General features: G+C 44.8%; 1 protein-coding gene across 4 annotated transcripts in view; it reads right to left on the reverse strand.

The window, feature by feature from the left end:
- Positions 1–68: 68 nt before the first annotated feature.
- The window catches only part of PLEKHA2 (pleckstrin homology domain containing A2), a 79,370-nt gene continuing 56,451 nt past the window's right edge, over positions 69–22,987 (reverse strand). For all 4 annotated transcript variants that reach the window (XM_082715375.1, XM_082715374.1, XM_082715372.1 and 1 more), the window contains 7 exons: positions 19,231–19,371; positions 18,540–18,686; positions 18,130–18,198; positions 17,638–17,708; positions 13,586–13,649; positions 4,559–4,636; positions 69–4,139 (listed from right to left, as the gene is read on the reverse strand). In XM_082715375.1, coding sequence (XP_082571501.1) covers positions 3,777–4,139; positions 4,559–4,636; positions 13,586–13,649; positions 17,638–17,708; positions 18,130–18,198; positions 18,540–18,686; positions 19,231–19,371 — 933 coding nt within the window. In that variant the 3' untranslated portion in view covers positions 69–3,776. The remainder of the gene's footprint in view (positions 4,140–4,558; positions 4,637–13,585; positions 13,650–17,637; positions 17,709–18,129; positions 18,199–18,539; positions 18,687–19,230; positions 19,372–22,987) is intronic.

The following is a 22,987-nucleotide window of genomic DNA, read 5'->3' on the forward strand; positions in this document are numbered from 1 at the left end:
GGGCAGACTGACAGGAGAGATCACCCACCCACGGACAGAAGGTCAGCGTTAGGAAAACACACACCATATTTCAGTATTTCACATGGTTTTATTACAAAACAAGCAACAAAACAGTTTTAGAAAATTATTTTTTGCTACATACCAATTAGGAGATCACATAAAATGAGAAGCGTAACAGTTTCCATGCACTCAGCTCAGTGCTTACAGTGAGTGCATTTCACAGCTGAAACATACTGGTTCAAAACACAAAATCATGCCACACGTTCATAAGCAGTGGGGGGAGAGGTCAAACAATATATATATATATTTTTAAAGATTTTTATTTATTTATTTGACAGAGATCACAGGTAGACAGAGAGGCAGGCAGAGAGAAAGGAGGAAGCAGGCTCCGGGCTGAGCAGAGAGCCCGATGTGAGACTCGATCCCAGAACCCTGGGATCATGACCCAAGCCGAAGGCAGAGGTTTTAACCCACTGAGCCACCCAGGTGCCCCCAAACAATATATTTTTGCTAATATTAGCTTTATTCAAATTCTACTTAGTACAAGTGACTGTAACTGACTGCCGCACGCAATAACATAGAGAAAAAAAAAAGTAAGAAAAAAGTGATGGTGGTAGAAAAGATTTGCTAAACTGTCCATTTTTGACATGTTCAAAGTTTATAAACATAAACAAAGCTCATTTGGGAAACTCAATTTCCAAAACGGTGTTATTGGTCAACAATAAAAACAAACATCAAATCCCACGCTCAACTCTACTTAGGTCCTTTTAGCCCATATCAGAGCACAGTTATTATATTCAGCAAGGAAAATAAACCTTTTGCTTAAAGTGAACTATAAAGCTGGAACTTCGCTCTGCTCTTTCTCACGTGGGTGAACTCAGCATTCTACTCAAAAATAAACGTATAACTTCCAATATTTTGACCTGAGACTACTCTACACCTTAGTAGGTTTATGATATCTCCCAGGATGCAAAAGGTCCAACAATGTTTACGAACCACCAAGGGATCTTGAGTAAGCAAATCCTTAAGCTCTCAAGAATAGGGGATGGTAAAGAGTTCAATTATTAGGAAGATCATCTGTAATACTGTTACATAAACTGAGTCAAGACCATTTCGAAAGTCTTAGGAAAACAGCACAACTCAGAGAAGGTTTTTACTCCACAAAGAAAATGCAGTACCTTTTTGGTTCTTTTTTTTTTCCCCCAAACTCAGATTTATTCCAAAGCCTATACATTTAACTACTAACCTATACTGCTTCCCTGCCCTATTTTTTCCATCTGGTTCCATACACATTTAAAGCCAAATGCTTTGACTATATATGAACTATCTTTGGCTCACATGTGCAGTGACATTAAAAAGTTGTGATGTGAAATTGGCCAGAAGGTAAGAAATATGGACACAAAATTCTGAAATAAGGTTTGGGAATGACAATCCTTACAGACTTCACTGAAGATAATTCTATTTATCTGGTATTGGAACTACATTAACAATGTTTCCATTTGGTATTCCCAAGTATTTGCCAACTAGAGTCCTTGTTTTCCCCCTCTTTCATAATAATAATATAATCTAGATTTATATGTATGTTTAACACATCCTAAATAGACCCTACTGAAATAAGAAACATTATCAGCTTACTATAATGGCCAATTAATTTAGCAGTAGTATTCTAGCAGAGAGTTTATTTAACAAAAGAGAAATGGGTACATTTTCACAGCTTAAACACCAAAAGATGACAGCTTACATGAGTTAGGGAATGTTTTAAGGGATCTCAAAAGTTCCTAACTTATTTTTGTTAGTGCAATATTTTGTACTTTCTCTGATCTATCTAGCCAAAGAATTTTCTTGAGGAAAATCTGAAGACAAAACGAGAGACAAAGAGCTTTAAGAATCTGAAATGCCTACTTATCAGGCTACTTAAAGCTGTAACCTTGGTCACCCATAAATAACTAACTCTCAAGCCACAAATTTCTGATGACAAAAGTCTACAAGAGTCTGCAAAAAAGAGGACAGAGAGAGAGAGAGAGAGAGAAATCCAGTACTACGTGTCTTTTCTACCAGAACCGCTAGGCCAAAGAATTTAAGTGAAAAAACAGCTTCAATGCAGTGTAGTCAAGAAAAGTTCTCAACATGACATGGACTTCAAGGAAATTACACTGCCGGGAAGGAACAAAGATTTCTCTCACGCCCCTAAAGATTTCTGATGACACGTTTTTGCCTCTGTATTAGATCTAGACATAAGGAAGGAGAAGGATTGACTTAGGTAAAAATGCATCTCTTGGTATCTTCCTCTAGTCATTAATTTTTAATTTAAAGCTAATTAACTGATCTAGCTGATAAAAGGCATAGACAGAAATGAGTTAGTTTTTCCTCTCCCTTTAAGGAATCCTGATAAGTTAACAGTTCAGCACGTAAGTTGGACAAATTCTCCCAGGGACCCTGGAAATAGTATCTTCTTGTCAAATGAAAGAAGGTACACCCAAAAATCTGGGTGGGAAGTGCCATCTATGCTCTACCTGGGAAATCTCTAGTCAGCAACGCAGAGCCTCTAAATCAATGTTACTATGCACAGTTTCTATTTTACTAAAAATATAAATACCGCTCAAGATTATCTTTGTATTGTTAAGTACATGGAACCTTATTTAGGGTTACAAGGTTTGATCATGCAAGTCCGCAAAGTTTCATTCAAAGGGCAACAGAAAGAGTAGAAAGAAAGCAAATCCACCAGGGTTTATAATATACAGCACTTAAAATTAGACTACATCAGCCCACTGAAGAGAGTTATGAGGTTAAGGATTCAAGAAATCTGTGCTGAAACAGACCTTTTCTTCTGTCTGGAAAACACAGATCAGAAAAGTTTATCTGGATGACGTTTATTTGGATGTCGGTCTTTTCCCAGGACCTACTCTAAAGCAATTCTAACACTCTAAGATAGAGATCTGATCTCTCACACAAGAGAATTATCCTACACTTATCAACCCTCCGAACTTCCAAATAATGCCCTAGTGATGGAAATGTCTGCTCTATTCTCAATAGTCGTGACTTTTAACACCGATAAACCCATCCCCAGGGCCTGACACAGAAACTGGGGGGCAGGTCTGCCACTCACGTTGACATTATTTGGGGTCATAGACAAGAAGAGAACAATTCCCAGAACTGGCCGATCCACTGAGGTGGAATCTTTGCCCATACCTTCAAACAAGATCCCTATTTCTTCCCCTCTGGAGGTCCCCTGGGAGGCTCTACCCTCGTAGACATTCTGAGAGCTATCTGCCGCCCCCCCAAGATTTTAACACCTCTGCTCAGAATGTATCCCCAGCAAACCAACTGGTTTAGTTACAACCTTCCTACCTCACAGTCAGACCTCAGCCAATAAACAGGAATTAGATAAACCAGAGGACTGGCCCAAGATTCTATGCCTGGCCTGGGAAGTAAAGGAAAAAACTACAATTAGGATGAGGAAATACAACTTGGTTGGGGATGAAATTGTACTCCCAACCTCCTCTGACCAGGAAGATCTTAGGGCAAAGTAGAGGCAACCTGCTCTCCACTGAGTGTGCCCACAGGTCTAACCTAGCTTCCAAGTTAAATACACTATATTTGTATTTAAAACAAAACAAAACAAAAAAACCAACAGGCCAGCTGGATGGGCCCCTTCCACCGAGCCTCCACAGGAATATGAGTGCCAAATGCTCTCTGACTGTCCTCCAAAACGTAGGGAAACTGAGTGATGGCCTCCTTCTCTTGAGTCCTCCCCCCTCCCAGGACACCGCGCCCTATCACACATCAGAAGTCCGTATGCTCTCGTCATCAAGGCTGAACAGAAATGGTTTCTCCTTGGGGTGCTGGGGCTCCGACCTGTGCCTTATCCGGGAGCTAGGCAACACCCCAGAAGTACTGCTCTCCCCAAGTCGAGGCGTGAACAGAGAGTCCCCAGGAGTCTCTTCAGCTGGAAGCAGCTTGTCCCCGGCCTGGGGGACAGGGGTCCAGGGTTGCCAGGAGGAAGCCACAGAGGGGGCTTTGCAGAGAGCTTTTTTCTCTTCCACAAGTGGCCGCCCCCTGCACAGGACAGAGTTGGGCCCCCCCGAGAGGCCGGAGCTTCCAGAGCGAGTCAAAGAAATGGATCTAGAAAAGGACATATCCTATAAAAATAAAAGGGAAGGGGAAAAAATGGAAAATAAGACCTTTCCTGACAATGTTTATCCCAAAGCCCCAGGAAGAGCACCCACCCAGAATCACCCCCTCATAGGTCCGGGGCACTTGTCTACAGAAATCAGGTCTGACCAACAGAATTCACTCCAGATGTGTCAAGGTCTGCCTGGCAGGGAGCTGGGTAGAACACATCACAGACTCGGTCTCTTTACTCAGTCCTACCTCACCTCTTTCCAACAACCAAAAAAACAAACAATTAAACTTTGTGTAAAAACAAAAATCAGTAGAAAGAGAAAACAAACATGACAACCCAAGGCTTCAGCTGCCTCACCAAATAAAACCTGCCCCCTCAGAGAGACTCCGTCTCTTAAGTTGACAGTGACCATGTACCAGAAAGGAAGTGACTTACTCTGGGGTGGCACTTGAGGGCCTGGACAGCTGCCCCGATCTCCTTAATCCAACTGTGCATGTCTTCAGGACTGTCCGCCTGCAAAAACACCCACAGCACTTAGGGAGAAATGTTTGGCACTATGATTTTAGCTCGCAAAGTCTGTGATTCAATTCTCAGTTTATGAAATCACACCATTAGAGCTGGAAGGAGCCCAGAGACCATGTCGTCCAGTGGCTGTGACTTGTGAGGACATTTGTTTCCTGAAAACTCGTATCTGACACCCTATAAATAAAACAGCTCAAGCAGAGCTGCTCTGCAGCGAGGCAGAGGCCGTCCCTGCTGAAGCCCCTCACCCTGTCTGGAACACAACGGGCTTCTACAGAAAAGAAAAATGAAGCCCAGAAAGCCAAGCTCAACTGTAAGCTCAAGGCTTACAGTTGGTCTAGATTTCAGTTCTCCTGACTCCCAGTCCAAGCACCTTTCTACCACAGCCATCCAAAGAGAATAATCCCCTTTTCAACTCCAGTCCTGCTAAAGCCAAACCCTCTGCAAATCCTCCAAGATACATATTATCTCCAGGAACAAGGCTTCGCTCAGAGCACAAGCGACCTGGGTCTGTCTGGACTCCATCCAGGCCTGAAGAGTCGGTAGACTCAGAGCACCAAGCTTACCCAACAGGAAGGGCATTGCTGCGCCGTTAGAAAGCAAAGCCCCCTGAAATACCTACCGACCCCAGAAGGGGGCAGCAGCAGCACTGTGAAGAGAGGAAGGAAAATGAAATGGCCAAGCAGCAGCAGGTGGAGCCCTGGGGATTCTCAGGGCCTTCCAGCTTTACAGTAGTTGAGTTTAAGGGAGCCTAGCAAACGCTTGCTGTGGCCCTACTCAGTCTTACACGTGGCATCGGGGCCAGGCACAGAGATGAGACCAAGACCAAACCCCTGACCTCCAGAAGTTTCCCTTTGGTAATCTCTCTCCGCCCCCTTGCCATCCCCTAACAGTCTTACCCCAAATCACAAGTGTCCACCTGTGTGCCTACGCAAGGTATATGTAAATGCCACCCTCCTGCCGGCAAAATTCTCCACATAGGCCCCTCACTTTCCCCATCCCCCAGATGATTCTTTCCTGTTGCACCGTGTCAGAATAAAACCATAACTAGTTTTTTTTTTTTAATCCTCAAAGTGCCGTTCTGTCACGCCCAAACGTACCCTCATTAGTTAGGTGTGTGCAGAAGACACTTAGAAAAGAAATGGTTTCAGGGATGCCGGGGTGGCTCAGTTAAGCCTCTGCCTTCCACTGAGGTCATGATCTCAAAGACCTGGGATCGATCCCCCCATGGGGCTTCCAACTCAGAGGGGAATCAGCTTGTCCCTCTGCCCCACCCTCACCCCTCACCCCCTACCCCCGCCCCCCCACTCTCCCTCTCTCAAATAAATAAATAAATAAATGTAATCTTAAAAAGAAAAGAAACCGTTTCACATGTTGGCATACTGGGTTAAGTGGGTATAAAAACAACCTAAACATTTCTCTCACACGTTAGAGCTGCAACTTCACCTGTATTCTCTCTCCCCGCCCCAACCCCTGGGCTTTTCCCAGTTCTGTCACATCCTGGTGATTGGTTTTCCAAGAAAAAGACAAATCCATCCCTAGTTCAAGAAGATAAACAGGATGAGCTGTCCAAGATTCTTCCAGAAGTTATTTTACTAATCTCAGGGCTAGCCTGTTCCACAAGTAGAACCACTAGGAAAATGCAATGAACCCATTTAGGTAAAGCAGTTTGAACAGAAAGTATTAGTTATTGCTGTTGTTATTATACGAGGGACACAAATGAAGCCTTAAATTCTCACATTATATATAAATTCCGACTATATATATGCATATGTATATTATATATACATATTAATATATAAAAAATAAATTACGACACTATATACATAATGCATATAAATATAAAATAAATAATATAGATTAATGTTATATTAATGTATAAATGTATATTATATAATATATAAATATATATTATATAAATTTATATAAATAAATTCCAACACTATATATATATACATATATAAAATATACATATTCTAACATATACATATTCTAACACTATATATATACTATATATGTAACTGGCCTCTCCCTGAGATTTTTTTTTGTTTCCTCATACTCAAACCACAAGTAATTCCTGCCTAAGAATCAAATTGTCCAGATGAAATAAGATAACCTACTTGGCTACTTTGAGTTGAATTAGATAGAGGTAATTAAATTGTCCACTAGTAGAAAAGCATTTCTCAAAGGTTTTCCTTCTAGGGAGACAGCTGATCTGGTAGGAGGAAATGTCAGAAGACCTGGAGAGATGGAGATGGGAACTGAGGGAAAGACAAATGTCTCCCACACCATACAGGAGCTCCGGCATTTTCATGAAACAGACCACGCGATCCCCACAGTGATAGCTTCCAGGGTATAAAGGTACTTCAACCCCCACCCCACAACCCAAGCACAACACAGCAGCCTCCATGTCAAATGCTGCCTTACAAGCCACAAGCCAACTGTCTGACTATCCTTTGAGACCCCACCAATGCTCTCGTACATCTCTCCAGGGACCCACCACACCACGAGCCTAGCAGTCTTCACCCCAGCCTCCATCTAGCAAGGAGTAAAAGAAACTGAGTGCCACCTGACTTAACACCTGGGGAGTCAGACCCAAGAATCACCAAGAATCAGACCCTCTAAAACACATTTAAATTGTTTCCAACTTCCCTATCATATAGTAATGCTGCTATTCATAACTTTGTGAACAACGGTTTGGGTTTTGTTTTTCATTTTTACCATTCTTCTGCTCCTAGGAAAATTACTAAAGAATATGCATTCTTCTAAGGCTCTTGTTACATCTGGCAAGAGAGACTTCTGGTGAAAAATATAGATTTCACTTGTCACCAATATATTATTTTATTAGGTGCACCCCAGCTAGAATTAAGTATTTTAGGGTGCCTGGGTGGCTCAGTGGGTTAAGCCTCTGCCTTCAGCTCAGGTCATGATCCCAGGGTCCTGGGATCAAGTCCTGCATCAGGCTCTCTGCTCAGCAGGGAGCCTGCTCCCTGCCCCACCCCCGCCCCGTCTTTCTCTCTGCCTACTTATGATCTCTCTCTGCCAAATAAATAAATAAAATCTTAAAAAAAAAAAAAAGAATTAAGTATTCTAAATTTTTAAGTCTTCCCTAATATGATGGGCAAAATAATTAAATCTCTGCCTTAAAAGATTTAGTAATTAAAGATGGAAACTGTTTGCTAAGTATATTTTTTCCCCAGTTCTCTAATCCTGCTTAAGGATATTTCCTGTCAGATAACCGATAAGAGTTAACCCAACCAGGAGGATAGTAACAGTAAGCATTAGTAAGCATTATTTTAATGTTTAACAAATGTCATTTTAAAATATTATCCAGGGAGTGCCTGGGTGGCTCAATTGGTTAAGCATCTGCCTCTTGATCTTAGTCTCACGGTTGTGACTTCAAGCCCTACACTGGACTCCACACTGGGCGTGAAGCCTACTTAAAAAATAATAAAATAAAATATCATTCAAATAGAAAAGCAGATAATGTGATAAGAATGAGAAGAAACAGACCATCATTTTATTGAGATCACAATTATAAACTCTATTTGTACTTTTAGAACTGGGATTCACTGAAAACAAACATATGGCATATGTGTATGTCTATCTTTAATGGGAAGCTTGGGCTTAGCTTTCATCAAAAATCCAAAAATATCTTAAAACAACATCACAAGAGTGAACAAAAAAAACCCCAAAAAACAAAAAACAGTGCTGAGTCCACACACCCTATGATGAATTACAAGAAGTCTAAAAGATGCTTAAAATTCAGCAGAACAAAAAGGGAAGTGCCACCCTCATACCTTCATCTCTTCCTGGCATGCTGACGTGTGTGCATTTGTTTCTGGCACTTGGCTGGAAAGAAAAAGTAGGGTTTCTGTCCTTGAGAACAGTTTTTGAGGTGAGATGAAAAAAGGGTATTAAAAGGAATCACAGCAGCCTGCGGTTTATTGTAGTCCAATGAGCTTTTTTACTGAGGACCTACTCTGAACCCAGTACCATAACAGATGCAATGATTTGAAGCAATGAATTCCAGAGGTCGTCAGTGATAGGCCTCCAGTACCTACTGCAGTGGCTTCCGCTGCCGCGGTCCAACATTTGTAGGATGCTCCTCCTCCATTCTGTTCTCCACCTCTGCACTACCCCTCCTTCCCTAAAATTCCCTAAAAATCCCTCCCCCTTCCTACCTAATTCTGTCTTTAGGCACAGTATAGCAACATCCAATTGTCTAGGCTGTGCACTGCATAGTTCTAAGTGTTGTCATTCACCCTATAGTCTAAATTAAAACAGTAAGTGTCCAAAGAGCTCTAGCCAAACACTCTACAATTCACTTTGGAGCCCTCTTATTACTACTCTTAATCCTGACACACACACCCCATTACTACTCTTATACTGACAACTGGGCTTATGGCAAGTTACCCAAACCAAGCTGCACTACATTTTTCATCTGGAATAACTAAATCCTCCAATCTAATACCCTGACCTTCTATGTCTGGGAAATGGGGAAATGGTGAACCCTGCATGCCTTGTATTCCAAGGAATGACATCTCATCTTGAACCCTTTTCCAAGACTGAGAACCATCTACAGGCGGATGAGTCTGCTGACTTCCCCAAGCTTAGATACCTGATTACTGCCATATTCTGGTTGTTGGTCACCGTGATCCACCTGACTAACAGCCAGTCCCCTCAAGCTGTTCTCTCCTGGTCATCAATGGCCACACCCTCTACATCTTGGGTTCTGCACTGAGCTTTTATTTTTTACATACCTTTTTCCTATTTAAATTCAATTAATTAACATATAAAGTATTACTGGTTTCTGAGGTAGAGGTCAGTGATTCACCAGTCTTATAGAAAACCCAGTACTCATTGAATCACGTGTCCCCTGAATGTCCACTACCAGTTACCCCATCCCCTCAACTACCTCCCCTCTGACAACCCTCAGTCTGTTTCCTATAATTAAGAGTCTTATGGTTTGTCTCCATCTTCATATTTCGTACCAAGCTCCTTTTAAACAACGCAAATGAGTAGGTCCTTCCTAATCAGTTCCACAGTTCACCAGATTTATTATCTCGAACAATTTACCTTCAGACTCTCCATCTCCTCATCTGTAAAATGGAGATGGCCTCAGAGATTGCTGAGAAATTACGTGATATGTTGCCCTGTAAACTCCTTAGCACGGTGACTGTCACAACTGAGTGTACAACAAATGGTAGCATCCCAGGGTTCAAATTGTATGTAAGTGTGACATAGAAGGCATATGTGACAGACGGTAAATGACCAACACGTCAGCAATTGGAAGCTGGCCCCATTCTGTCACCCAAGCCTCTGTGCCCTGCCCAGGAATCTGTTTGCTCTGCCTCAGCTGCCCTGCCCTCTGGTCTAGCTTCCCCAGACACCAAGCATACGTGGTTCTTTCCGGCAGATCTACCCAACATACACTACGAAGCAGGTCAGAATGCCAATGAGGCATGGTGGCGAAAGCTGCTGGCACCAAACTGTAGGAGCAGTCATATGCTTTTACCTTTTGCATGAAAAACAATTTTTACTTGGAACAAATGACTGACAAACAATCAGTCGAACTTACTCAGACTTAGGCATATGGTGGACTCTATCTCAAAAATGAATGAAAGGAATCTGTTTAGTCAAGCAAAATCATGATTTTTTTTTTTTTTTTTTTTTTTGCAAATGATGAATTTTGAGCTTTCAAACAAAATTAGAATTCCAAAATCTGGTATCGTCCTCCATAAGCTTGACAGCTTTCTGTACTTAACGACTTTGTTGATGATGAGCCTTGTGGTGATGTTAACAAATGTGATTTTTTGATATTATATCATAAAATATGTCAACATTTGGAAGATCTGCATACCTCAGTGGGACCACTATTTTCCCAATGACTGGGGCACAGTTACAAAATCATGCATTGGTAAAAAGGATCCATTCAAAGTATAAAAATGACCAGTGGAATTTTGTATAAGAGTATGAAAGTTGATCGATACTGAGATTGGCTCCCAATCCACATTGCACCTAAACATTAAGAAAATACCATTTGTCAAGTTTTGATATAGAATTGGAAAAAATATCCACAATTATCTGAAAAAGCTATTAAAATATTCCTTTTTTCCAAATACATATCTGTGCGAGGCCAGATTTTCTTCATGCTCTTCAACCAAAACAACATATGGCCACAGATAGAATGCAGGAGCAGATATGATAATCCTGCTGTCCTCTATTAAGCCAGACATTAAAGAGATTTGCAAAAATGTAAGAAAAAAAAATGTTACTCTAGTTGCTTTTTGTTTTAGAAATATACCTGTCTTTCATAGAATATTACTTGTGTCAACATAAGTGAGTTTTTATTGGCTATCTGACAATAAATTATACATATTCTTAATGATTTTTACTGTATATTCTTCTCAATTTTCTGTTCTCTTTTGAGTTATGGGCTATAAACAGGCTTGTCCATTCGCTCATTTGTCTACTTCCAGGTGATGCTAGTGTTCTTTTATCCCAGAAATGTAGGAGAAGGCGAAGGAGGGTAGAAGGGACGGGAAGCTTCTGGTAAATGTGCACACACTTTGTTCGAAAGTGTTTTGAACATTGTTTTTGGTTGGAGTTCATGTTTCCCAAATCATTCTCTCTCATCCAGGGCTCATTCCCAGCATCATCTTTCCCCTGACAAGTACTGATTTCGTATGACCCATGTGTCAGGCACCATCTGAGGACCTTCATAACATGTCAACTCAAATGTCCCACAGACACTGTCAACTCATCACCCCCAACACAAAGACTGAGGGACTCCTCAGTCCCTCCTCCCACACTCTGGTCTGAATGACAACTGCCATTGGGCATCCCAAAGCCCAAGCCAAACACCGCCCAGTGTCCTTAACTCCCCTGGTTCCCCTTCTCCCACGTCCAACCCATGACCAAGTCTCAGAAAACATCCTTCAATAGCTTTTAAACAGTCCACTTTTCTCCACATGCTCGTTCAAACTTCCTTCATCCCTGACCCAAATTCCAATGACAGCGATGGCTCGCCCTACCTCCTGTCACCTGTGTCTATACCGCACTGAGCCTGGAAACTCACAACTAGCACGCCAGTAACGCGGATGGGTTGAGGGATAGCACCTCCACTCCAGAGATGAGGAAAACAAGCTTGAAAGTCAGACCATTTGCCCAGGTGGTATTTTTAAAAGGCAGAGCTGACTGGGCCCCTCTCCTGGTTCTATCTCAAGCGCCCTAACTTTCAGAACAAAGTACACGCTCTTTAACAGGGCCTGTAAGGCAAGAGCCCTCTGTACGGGCACGCCAGCCTTCCATGCGCCCTGTGCTCCTTTTATCTCCAGGCTCTTTCACACATGATCTCCCCTCTGCCTGGGCCAGTCTTCCCCCAACTGATTTGGTTTAAACCTGTCTTCCTTCAAGAAACCCCCCTGACTCCTGAGACAGAGAAAGCGCCCTTCTTATGAGTTCCCATGACAACCACTGCTCACTGTAATGCTAGCACTAACCATGCTGGTTTTTTTGGTTTTTGCTTTTTTGCTTTTTATTCCCTCAGCCCCTTTGGTGAGGTTGTTCCATACTCAGAATGCATTTAGGTTTCTTTTGTCATCATCAGCATGCCGTGCTGGAATTATGTGACCTCTGAAGTGATTTTTTAAATTCACATATATTAAAGTATTCTACTCTTTACTCTTACTTGTGCTATAAAGTCCTCTTTCAGGCATCCACCACTAAAGTATCATACAGAATAGTTTTGCTGCCCTAAAGATCCCTCAGCATTCATCCACCCAACATTCCCTCCCCCACCCCATCACACTGTTTTAATCGCCTGTCTGCTTGACGATCTCTCTCCCTCTGGTTCAGGATCTGTTCTGTTTAACAGTGTCCCCAGGGTGGGGTTAAAATGCCTGGCATTCTAAGGATACTCTGAGTATCCCTGTTAAATCCAAGAACTGGAAATGCTTCAGAACCTACAGCCTAAACGTCGACCCCGAATGACAATGGAACCAGCGCTAACAACCCCAGCAATGCTATCCACAGCTCCCTTACGCTCTCTCTTCCCCAGTGGAGTCCACGGCTAGTTAAGGCTAACAGCATGTCTGCTCAGCTGGTGGAGGCGGGGTGGGGGCAGGACCAGCTCAGAGGGGTCAGGATTATGGAGTGGCTGCCCAAGAAAGGGGGCCCCGTGGAAGGGATGGTACTTAGCGGGGATTGACACTTGGAACAAAGAAAGAGCACTGGGAACCCTGAAAAGCCTCAGCTGGGGAGCCCCACATCTAAACCAAAGCCCTTCACAGCAGTCTGTACACGAAATGAGACATTATGACGACGCTGTGTGGATCAAGGCATGTTCGAGGATTGCTAAGCAGGCTCGCAGATGAACTTGGCATGGAGAGTCTAGGCCCTGCTCGGGGATCTGTGTTTCTCGCTCCTATGATTTGAGACGAGCTGGGAGAGCTCCAAAGCCGTGGGAGGAGGGAGAAACTCCGGAGAGCTGAACTGTCAGAGCCCAACAATGACTTTCTCTGTGCAGCTGGGCTTTGCACCTGGTGCTTGCACAGGGCCCTCTGTGCTTTTGTCCTTCCGCACACAGAGCTGTCTACACAGGCGGGGCTTATAAATACCGTCCAAAGGAGAAGCGAAACCACTGGCTAGTTCTTCTTTTCTCTGCTTAGTTGGCGCCCAGCAGCTGAGAGCAGCTGGTACGAACTCGCATTCCCCAGTTCGGAGGCTCAACCTGCTCTTACTATTTTATGGTTGGGAAGCTTCTGGCAAACATCCTGTTTAGAATAAAATGGGACTCAGACTGACCATCGGGGGGCTAAATTTACCACCTAGAAACTTCAAACAAAATAAAAGAGAAAGCAGAGGAAAGGGCGAGACCTATCATCACAACATTCACAAAGTCAGAACACCAAAGTCTTCTCAAAGTAAGCTTTTTACCTGTATGTAGAAGGTCCTGGAGCTTGTTATGATTTCAAACAGGTTGTCCCTCATTAAGAGATCACTAGACAAAGAGAAAGAAAGTTACCACGCATGCCCGCACACACATTGAGGACATGATTCATTCTAAGTCAAGGCTCCGTATAAAGGGGGGCTCCCAGGTCATTCCTCCTCCAGTCTCTGCCTCAAAAAACACAAGGGGGTCTCCCCTAGCTTCACTTCCTACGGGCTCTCAGGCTTCATCATCCCCATGGAAACCCCACACATACACCCCACCACCAGTTCTAACAAGATAAACTCCTTTCCCTCTAAAACCGTCTGCCTAATATCCACCACATCCCGTAACACCTACAGTTGTGGGGAGAGGGTTATTTTTTGAATAATTTTTTAAGGATTTACTTATTTATTTGAGAGGGAGAGAGAGCACACAGAGGAGGAACAGAGTGAGAGAGAATGTCAGGCAAACTGCACCACGAGCTGGGAGCCCTACACAGGGCTCCATGTGGGGCTCCACACAGGGCTTGATCTCACAACCCTGAGATCCTGACCCCGGCCAAAACCAAGACTCGGACACCTAACCAACGAAGGTACCAGGCACCCCAGTGGGGTTTTATTTAGTGGCTAAGACGTACGGTTCTTTTATGCAAAGTGGTTTTAAGTGGTTTTTTCCCAGGGTCAAGCAGATGAACATTGTATTGGTCTTATAAATATGTAAATATAACTCATTGATTATATATTTATCACTATGTAAGATACTATTTACATCAAAATATAGGGAGAGATATTTGACGTGTAAGATTTTGTTAGTTTCAGGTATGTAACATAATAATCCAATATTTGTATACATTGTGAACTGATCACAAGAGGGCTAGCTGACATCCATCACCACACATAGTTACAAGTTCTTTTTATCTTGTGATGAGAAGTTTTAAGGTCTACTCTCTCAGCAACTTTCAAGTGCACAATACAGTATTATTAATTATTAGTTATACTGTTCATTACATCCCTAGGACTTAACCTATTTTATAAATGGGAGTTTGTACCTTTTGAACCCTCTTCACCCATTTTGCCCATCCCCTACCCCCGAAACCACCAATCTGTCCTTCGAGTGCTTTCCTGTGTGTTATTTCATCCAATCCTGACAACAGTCCAATAAAGAACTTAAGATTTTCCCTACCTTGTGGATGAGGAAACCTAGGCTCAGAGAAGTTATGTGACTTGGTGCCAAAGTTAGCAAACAGCAGAGCAAGGATCTGAACCCAGGTCTGACTCCAGGGTCTATGCTTTTAATTATTCCACTACCGCTTGCTTCTCCTAAGGGAACCAACTCGTTTGTAAAACCTTCCTCCCCACAAGCAGCCACTTTATCAGCTTCATGAAATTCCTGCCCTGTGGGGGTGCTGGGTGGCTCAACTGGTCAAGGATCTGACTTCTGCTCAGGTCATGATCCTGGGATCCTGGGATCCTGGGATCCTGGGATTGAGCCCTGTGTCAGGGTCCCCACTCACTAGGGAGTCTGTTTGTCTCTCTCCCTCTGCCCCTCCCCTTACTCATGCGCACGTGCAAGCACGCGCTCTCTCCCTCAAATAAATAAAATCTTTTAAAAAAAGAAAGAAATTCCCCCTCTGTGCCACCCTGTACTGGGCTGAGACAGGGAGCCAATGAGTAATGGAAGGACAGATTAGACTACTGTAAGATGCTTCAAACTGGCTTCAAATTTGGGGAGAAGAATCAATCCTGACTTCTGTAAGGAAGAAGGTGAGAAGTAGCTGGTGCTCAGTGACAAACTTGAAATCAGCCAAAATTATTTGCAGCATTAAGTGTCTGCTGTGTGTATCCTTGTGCTGTGGGCAATATATAAGGAGTGAAAGGTCTAATTCCTTCCCAATAAAAGAACCAAAAAAAGCAAAACTATACAATTACATGTTAGATTGTGTGTTGGACGCCAAGAGTGAGAATAATTCCAAAAAAGGACTGGTCACAGGCAGAGCTGGCTCCGGAAATGAAGACTTGGAAGGCCGTGGCAGGCACTGGGCCCATGACATGGGCACTGGGCAGAGGGGGAGCCTGAGACGAAAGACCCATGTGGGAAGGAACAGCAAGACGGGGGTCAAGAGGACATGGGGCCAAATCTCACCTCCTCGTAGAGAAAAGTATTTTAGGAATATTTTAAAATCTTTGGGAGCCTCTGTACCCCAACTGTAAAATGGAGATGAGACCTCCCTCATCAGGCTGGTCACCCCAGAGATCAATGTATAAAGTATATCAGGCATCTGCTACCAATTACAGCAGATGGTGGCCTCTTGAGGCACATTTCACTGGCCATCATTACTTTCTGAGTAGAGATGGCTCTTCTTCTGGCTATAATGTGTTAGCTTTTTGAATTATTCACATGCATACAGCACACTCATGTCATCGACTACGGAGGAGGAAATCCCTGCCCTTGTCACGTCTACTTCCGAGGCTAGGTGTTGCCTTCTAATTCAGTTCCGCTCAGCTGAGTTTAACTCAATTTAACAAATGTTGGTTGACTACACAGTTGCCCTAAAGCTTCCTGACTGGGTCTGGAGAGGCCGCACAGTCTCAGAGGCCTGGTACCCGCACTGCCTTGCAGACTTCCTTCTCGGCTCCCTTAATTCCTTCACTAAGAATTCGGTCTGACTCCGGCAGCAGGGGACTCTGGCAAGTGCAGAGCGTGCTTGGGACTGAACATGTTCTGGGCTCGCTAAGCTGCCCACCATACCCAGATAGTTACACAGCTACCTATCCACACGGGCCCTCTGGAGTCAGGGGAGGCAGGAACCATCTCTGGGGATGAGTCATGGCCAATCTCTCCTCCACCCCCCAAGCAAGCTCTGGAACCACACTTCTGAACTTCCACCTATAGACACTGGCACAGATGACAACTTGCCACTGGGAACTTTCCTAATCTCTACTCTCCAACCGTCATCTGCAAGAGTCAGTACAGTCCCAATTCAGTCTCTGCTTCCTTGGGTCATGTGGCATTCGTCAGCATGCACGACCGTCCCTGCATCCCCACGAGAACATTCTGCCTGCTGCCAGGCACCTCCCTGATGACGCTGGCTTTGCATCACACCATCCACGAGATAGAAAGACACAAACTGTCTCCCAAGACTGCAGATTGGGATGCCTGGGGGGCTCAGCCACTTAAGCATCTGCCTTCAGCTCAGTTCATGATCCCAGGGTCCCGGGATCAAGTCCCGCTTCAGGATCCTTGCTCAGCGGGGAGACTGCTTCTCCCTCTGCCTGCTGCTCCCCCTGCTTGTGCACTCTCTCTCTCTCTGACAAATAAATAAATAAAATATTTAAAAAAAGAAAAAAAAAAAGGCTGCAGATTAAGGGACCGAAGGAGGATTTCTAGATGCCCAGATATCCTTGGGTTTCTAAAGCTTAGTTCTAAGGGCATCTGTATCTGTACTGCTTATGGGAAGGCCCTTGAGTCAGAGCCCCAGATCCCAAACACATCCCATGCACTATGGTATGTGGACGGTAAATCATTTCCTACTGGAAGCGCAAATTGTTCAAAGGGAGTCACACAGAGTTGTTGTGAATCACCCTTGTGTTAAAGGGACATGAGAAACTTTGTCCACAGGAGGAGAAGCATAAGAAAATCAGGGAAGAGGCACAGGCAAAGCAGGGTTCTGACCAGAAGTGCTGCTACGTGAGAAACCTGAGGGCATAGTCCCCACTCGGAGCCCTTGGCCTTTTGGGAGATAAACATCTAATTCTAACACTCGAGAAGCATCCCAACACCACTCTCTTCTTTGTTCCTATGTTCTTTCTTTTTCTCCACCAGAGAATTATTATATAGGCTCTGCCCCTCTCCTCGGGGGCCAGAGTAAGGTAGTGGGAAAAGACGAGCTAGCCCAGTGTGGTCTCTTAGCTGCATCGGTTTGGAAGTGGTGAGATGTCAGCCCCCGTCATGTGCAAGGAAGAAGGTTCTTGAACAGAGCCTCAGAAAGGTAGTAAATGGAGATTTAAGCAGGCAAATGGGGGATTTTGATCAGAAGAGAATCAGCACAGATGATTACCCAGATTTGACCAGACACTCATGGGTCTTGAGAACGTCCTTGAGAAATATAGTGCGCAGTGGTTCTCGGTCCTGGTAGAAAACACAGGTAAAGAAAGATAAATGAGGCTACCCACGTAATGCCACAACCCAGACCAGCTGACCAATGTACCTCTCTGGTCAGAGATGGTTGGCTGATACCAGGCTGCGAACAAGGCATGGTCTAAAAATAACTGTCTAGTGAGGAAAAAATTCTAAGAAGATGCTATGTGGCTCTGATGACAGAGTAGCTTGCTGCAGAGCAGGAGGGAAGAAGTTGGGCCATGTTGCTGTATCGATGTAAAGAGGTGCACACAGGGTAGATGGAGGGCACACGGAGGCACCTCTTAAACCTGTGTGTGTGTGTGTGTGTGTGTGTGTGTCCACATCTCTACTCACGCACACACATCTGGGTGTTATTCACAAGCCTCTTGCTTCCATGACCTGTCAGAAGGGCCCCAGAGCGATTACAAACCTGCTCACACTTGAAGTAGGAGATAGTAAAGTCATCGAGCACAAAGAAGCGACGTTTCCAGCTCTTCCGCTGAAATAAAAAAAAGCAGGACATTAAGAAGAGGCCCCAGCATTCTGGAGAATGTTCTAGTTCTATATTTCAGGGTACCCAGCCGGAAGGAAGCTGGGCGCCCACATTCAGACTGCAGGGTGGGGAGCCACAAAGACTTCTTCCTATCAAACACAATGCCCCCAACCTGCAGGGTGAATGCTTAGTCCCACACCTCACACCAGTTCAGGAGGGCATTGAGGGGGCAGCTAGTGCCGAGGAAGGCGGTTCCTCCTGCCAGCCAGCTCTCCCCTGGGCTACACCCACAGCCACTGCCCCCAGGAGCCACCAGGACCCACTAGAGCCCCCGCGCCGACACTCACCACATTCCCTTGCTTCACACAGTAGCCGCTCTTAATGAGGGGGGGCCCAGAGGGAACACGGCTGCCTGTCGTGGGGATGTAACTCTGAGACCTCCGAAGGATGGCGTGGGACCCAGGCTCGCTCCCCTCCTGCCCATCCCCACCGTTCTACAAGGAAACAGCGGAAGGATTAGCTCATGCCTCAGCCAGCCCTCTCCGGCGAATCCTCTCCTGCCTCTTTCTTTCCCCACAATAGCAACGAAAGGAGAAATAAACAAGAAAGTAAACATTCACGGGCTCCTGTCAGACACTGTACCGGGAAATGTCACAGGACAAGGCTCGGGGAAGCTGGGCAGAACCAGGAGAAAGGTAAGGACAGAGAATACAAGCCAGAAGAGGGAAGAAACACCCTAATGGGAAGAGGGACTGTGGGCTTGTTTCCAGGCTCACCTGTCTTCCCCAGCTCCATTTCCCATGTGATTTCCAAGTGCCCGTCACAGGACCACACAGCCTCAAGATACAGCGGCCCTGATTTCTGCACTGCTATTCTTCAAACCCACCCCTGTCCTAGATTTTCCTGACTACCCCATTGGCACTGGCTCCCCACCCCCAACCACCTATCCTCTGTGCTGACCTCCTCTGTGCACGTCACTCGTCCACTGTGGATGCTCCCATACCCCCACCGGCGCCCGGCAGCCCCAGGCCCCAGCACCTGGTTGATGGGCGTGTGTACCACCACCCCTCCGATGATCTCTGTCTTGTAGGCCACCTGCGGCTTCTTCTCTAGGGCTGGAGGAGCTGGCAGGCTTTTTATAACTTCCGTAGTCAGGGGCAGGCTCCCAACTTTGGGTACCTGGAAAGAAAGAAAGCTTAGGGAAAATGGGTGGGGCGGGGGAGACATGGGGAAAGAGACAAATGCTAGTAGGACCTCCTCTCTTCCCCAGCCCTTCCATCGACCCATACCTGAATACAAGGAACTCTGCCAGCGGACGCCTCGATATACACATACGCACACCCATCGGGCCTGAACACCCACTATGAGCCAGCCCTTCCCTGACAGCAGACCAAAGATAAAACAGCAAACAGACACGTCCTGCCCTCACGGCACGGACATTCTAATAGCAGAGACTGACAAAAAAGGGAGAGCCAAACACACACAGAGAATAATTACAAACTGCAAGCAGTGCCATAAAGAAAAGAAACAGGAGCTGAGACAGACAGAGGGAACTATTTGAAATGGAGTGGTTAGCGGCGGTCTCCAGGGGAGGAAGGTGCTAGAACAGTAACCTGCAGAGGAACAGGAACCAGGCATGTAAGGAGGAGAGCACATAGTAGGGCGGGAACAGGTAATAAATACATGTGGGCTCTGTTACAGAATTCAGGGAGCATGAACTTCAGAGCCCAAGGTACTGACTCCTCACCTGTCACTAACTCACTCAGTGACCTTCAGCAAATCACTGAACTTCTCTCAAGGCCAAAAGTGTCCCGTGTAGAAAATGAAAAGGGTATAATATGGATGTCATAGAGTCACCATGCTTACCAAATGACAAAGTACATATACTTAAAAACTTCAGAAATAGAAAAATACAGTTGACCCTTGAACAATGCAGGGGGTAAGGGTACTGACCCCTGCACAGCCAGAACTCCGTGTATAACTTTCAACTCCCCCTGAATTTAACTACTAATAGTCTACTATTGACCAGAAGTCTTACCAATAACATACATCATAAATTAACACATATTTTGTAAGTTCTATGTGTCATATGCTGTATTCTTATGATAAAGTAAGATAGAGAAAAGAAAATTTTATTAAGAAAATCATAAGGAAGGGGTGCCTGGGTGGCTCAGGTCATGATCTCAGGGTCCTTGGATGGAGCCCCACATTGGGCTCTCTGCTTGGCGGGGAGCCTACTTCCTCCTCTCTCTGCCTGCCTCTCTACCTACTTGTGATCTCTGTCAAATAAATAAATAAAATCTTTAAAAAAAAAAAAAAAGAAAAGAAAATCATAAGGAAGAGAAATACACTTCCAGTCATGTAAAAAATCTTCATGTAAGTAAATCCATGCCATTCAAACCCATGTGGTTCAAGGGTGGAAAGTATTATAAAACATCTTAATTAACATTTCACAAATGGTATTAACATTTACAAACACAGCCCTTTGTGAAGAGTTATCTTTGTTCCTCTCCTTGGCAGAATTAGGGCACCACGGACAGTCAGAGAATCACAGAATTTTTACGGCTCCTTTGACGCCACAGGCCACAGACTACAAACGGTGGCATGAAGGCAGATTCTGGCCAAACTGTGTTTTGTTTTGTTTTGTTATTTAATTTTTTTTTTTCAGTGTTCCAAGATTCATTGTTTATGCACCACACCCCACACTGTGTTTTATTGGTCTGATGCAGTATGTTTCTCAATCTACACTTAAACCTTGGGGTAGGGGCGCCTGGGTGGCTCAGTGGGTTAGGCCGCTGCCTTCGGCTCAGGTCATGATCTCAGGGTCCTGGGATCGAGTCCCGCATCGGGCTCTCTGCTCAGCGGGGAGACTGCTTCCTCCTCTCCCTCTCTGCCTGCCTCTCTGCCTACTTGTGATCTCTGTCTGTCAAATAAATAAATAAATAAATCTTTTAAAAAATAAAAATAAAAATAAAAAATAAAGCTTGGGGTAGCTCACCTAAAAATCCAGACTTCTAGCCAAGCATCATTTCTGTGTTTAGAGGGAGCGCATGCTCCAGTGTGCCCCGTCCCCACCCCGCTCCCACCACCGCGGCCGGGAGTCCGGAGCTCTTTATCCCCGTTTATGTTGCTGTCCTTCCGCCTTGCTCACCTCTCTTCTTTACTCTGGCAATTCCGATGAAATCTGTCCATTGTGTCAAGAAAATAGGAAGAGGCCCAGGCCATGCAAGTCAATGGCCCAAAGCCATGGTTAATAACTGCACGGAGCCCGGGCCCCTAAGTGCCCGCTGGGGCGATGCCCACAGCCTCACGAAGCCTGTCCTTCACCCAGACTCAGCACCTGTGTGGGTTGGCAGGATCCCTGAGTAACACTCACACCTTCCCTCCTTCTACAGCCTCGAGAATCAGAAGGATCTAAGAATCTAGACCTCTCAAGAGCTCATGGTTCTGGGCACTTGGAGAATTCCGTCAAGGACGAGACCAAGGACCACTCCATTCCATGTCTGCTCAAAGGAGGAAGCGCTCCAGAAGGACACTGGAGCCCCAGAAAGAAGATGAGACCCTTCCTCCTGGCCTGTGCGCTCCGTTTACATAGACAATAGTGATCTCGGCCCACCTGCTCTCCAGAGGCAGCCAGAAATCCACCTTCTCTTTCCCTTCGGGCTGTCCGCACAGCAGTTCCCACTGCTATGGGCCCCATTCAGCACCAGGCAAGGTACCACACTCTTGAGATCTCTATCTCAAGCCATCTTATGAAGGAGGCATTATCTCCTCCAATATACAGATGACATAAATGAAAGCTCATTAAAAAGAAGTAAGTTGCTGCTAGGACTGCCGGACTCTCCGTTGCTAAATGTCCCACTACCCACCTATGCTACCACCATTTCTTTCCCTGAGCTTAGCTATTGTGTGATGCGACCCCTTTGAGGATGTTGATAATTGCTGGGATGTTTCGTCATATCATCATCATGGAACAACAGAAACTCCCCCCAAAGGACCTAAATGAATTCCAGCAAAGAAGAAGGAGGAAAGTAGCCATTTAGAGGTCCCAGTGGTCAGAAAAGGAATCATGTTAGCTTAGCTGTCGTGTGGCCTCTCAGACTCTCTTTAGCTCCTGTATCATGGGCTGGTTCTGTCTGCCCAGAGCCTTTCCAACGCTTCTAGAGACTGAATCAGTCTGGGGAAGACAAACTCAACAATAACTATGCCCCAGAACCTGAAAACAAGGTCTTTCTTTTGGTTCGGCCATATCCCCAGAGGCCTAAATTCAAGGTATACCCTCTTCCATTCACTTGTGCGGTATTCTCTGATGGGGGAGAGCCTTATGGATCTCATTTGCAATGTGAAATGAAAATTACAGGGACACGAGGTGCCTGACTGGTTCAGCTGGCAGAGCAAGTGACTCTTGATTACGGGGTTGTAAGTTCAAGCCCCGTGTTGGGTGTAGAGATTACTTTTCAAAAAATCTTAAAAAGAAAGAAAATTAATTACAGGGACTCATCTTACTTCCCACCAGGCATGGCTAGACTGCGATGAGGAATAATCCAATGAAGGCAAGGGACTATGGTTTACTTTTACTGCTATTCCTTTTCAAAACATTTCAACTGTTTGGGGAAATGTAGTTAGTGGAATAATGTCCCACTAAAACTATCCACCCATAAACTCAGAATGTGACCTTATTTAGAAATAGGGTCTTTACAGGTGTTGTTAAATTAAGATCAGATCATACTGGTTTAGGGTGCGCCCGAAGCCCAGTGATTGATGTCCTTATCAGAAGAAGAGAGGACACAGGGAC

This window comes from Mustela nivalis, assembly GCF_964662115.1.
Source record: "Mustela nivalis genome assembly, chromosome: 20".
Lineage (NCBI taxonomy): Eukaryota > Metazoa > Chordata > Mammalia > Carnivora > Mustelidae > Mustela > Mustela nivalis.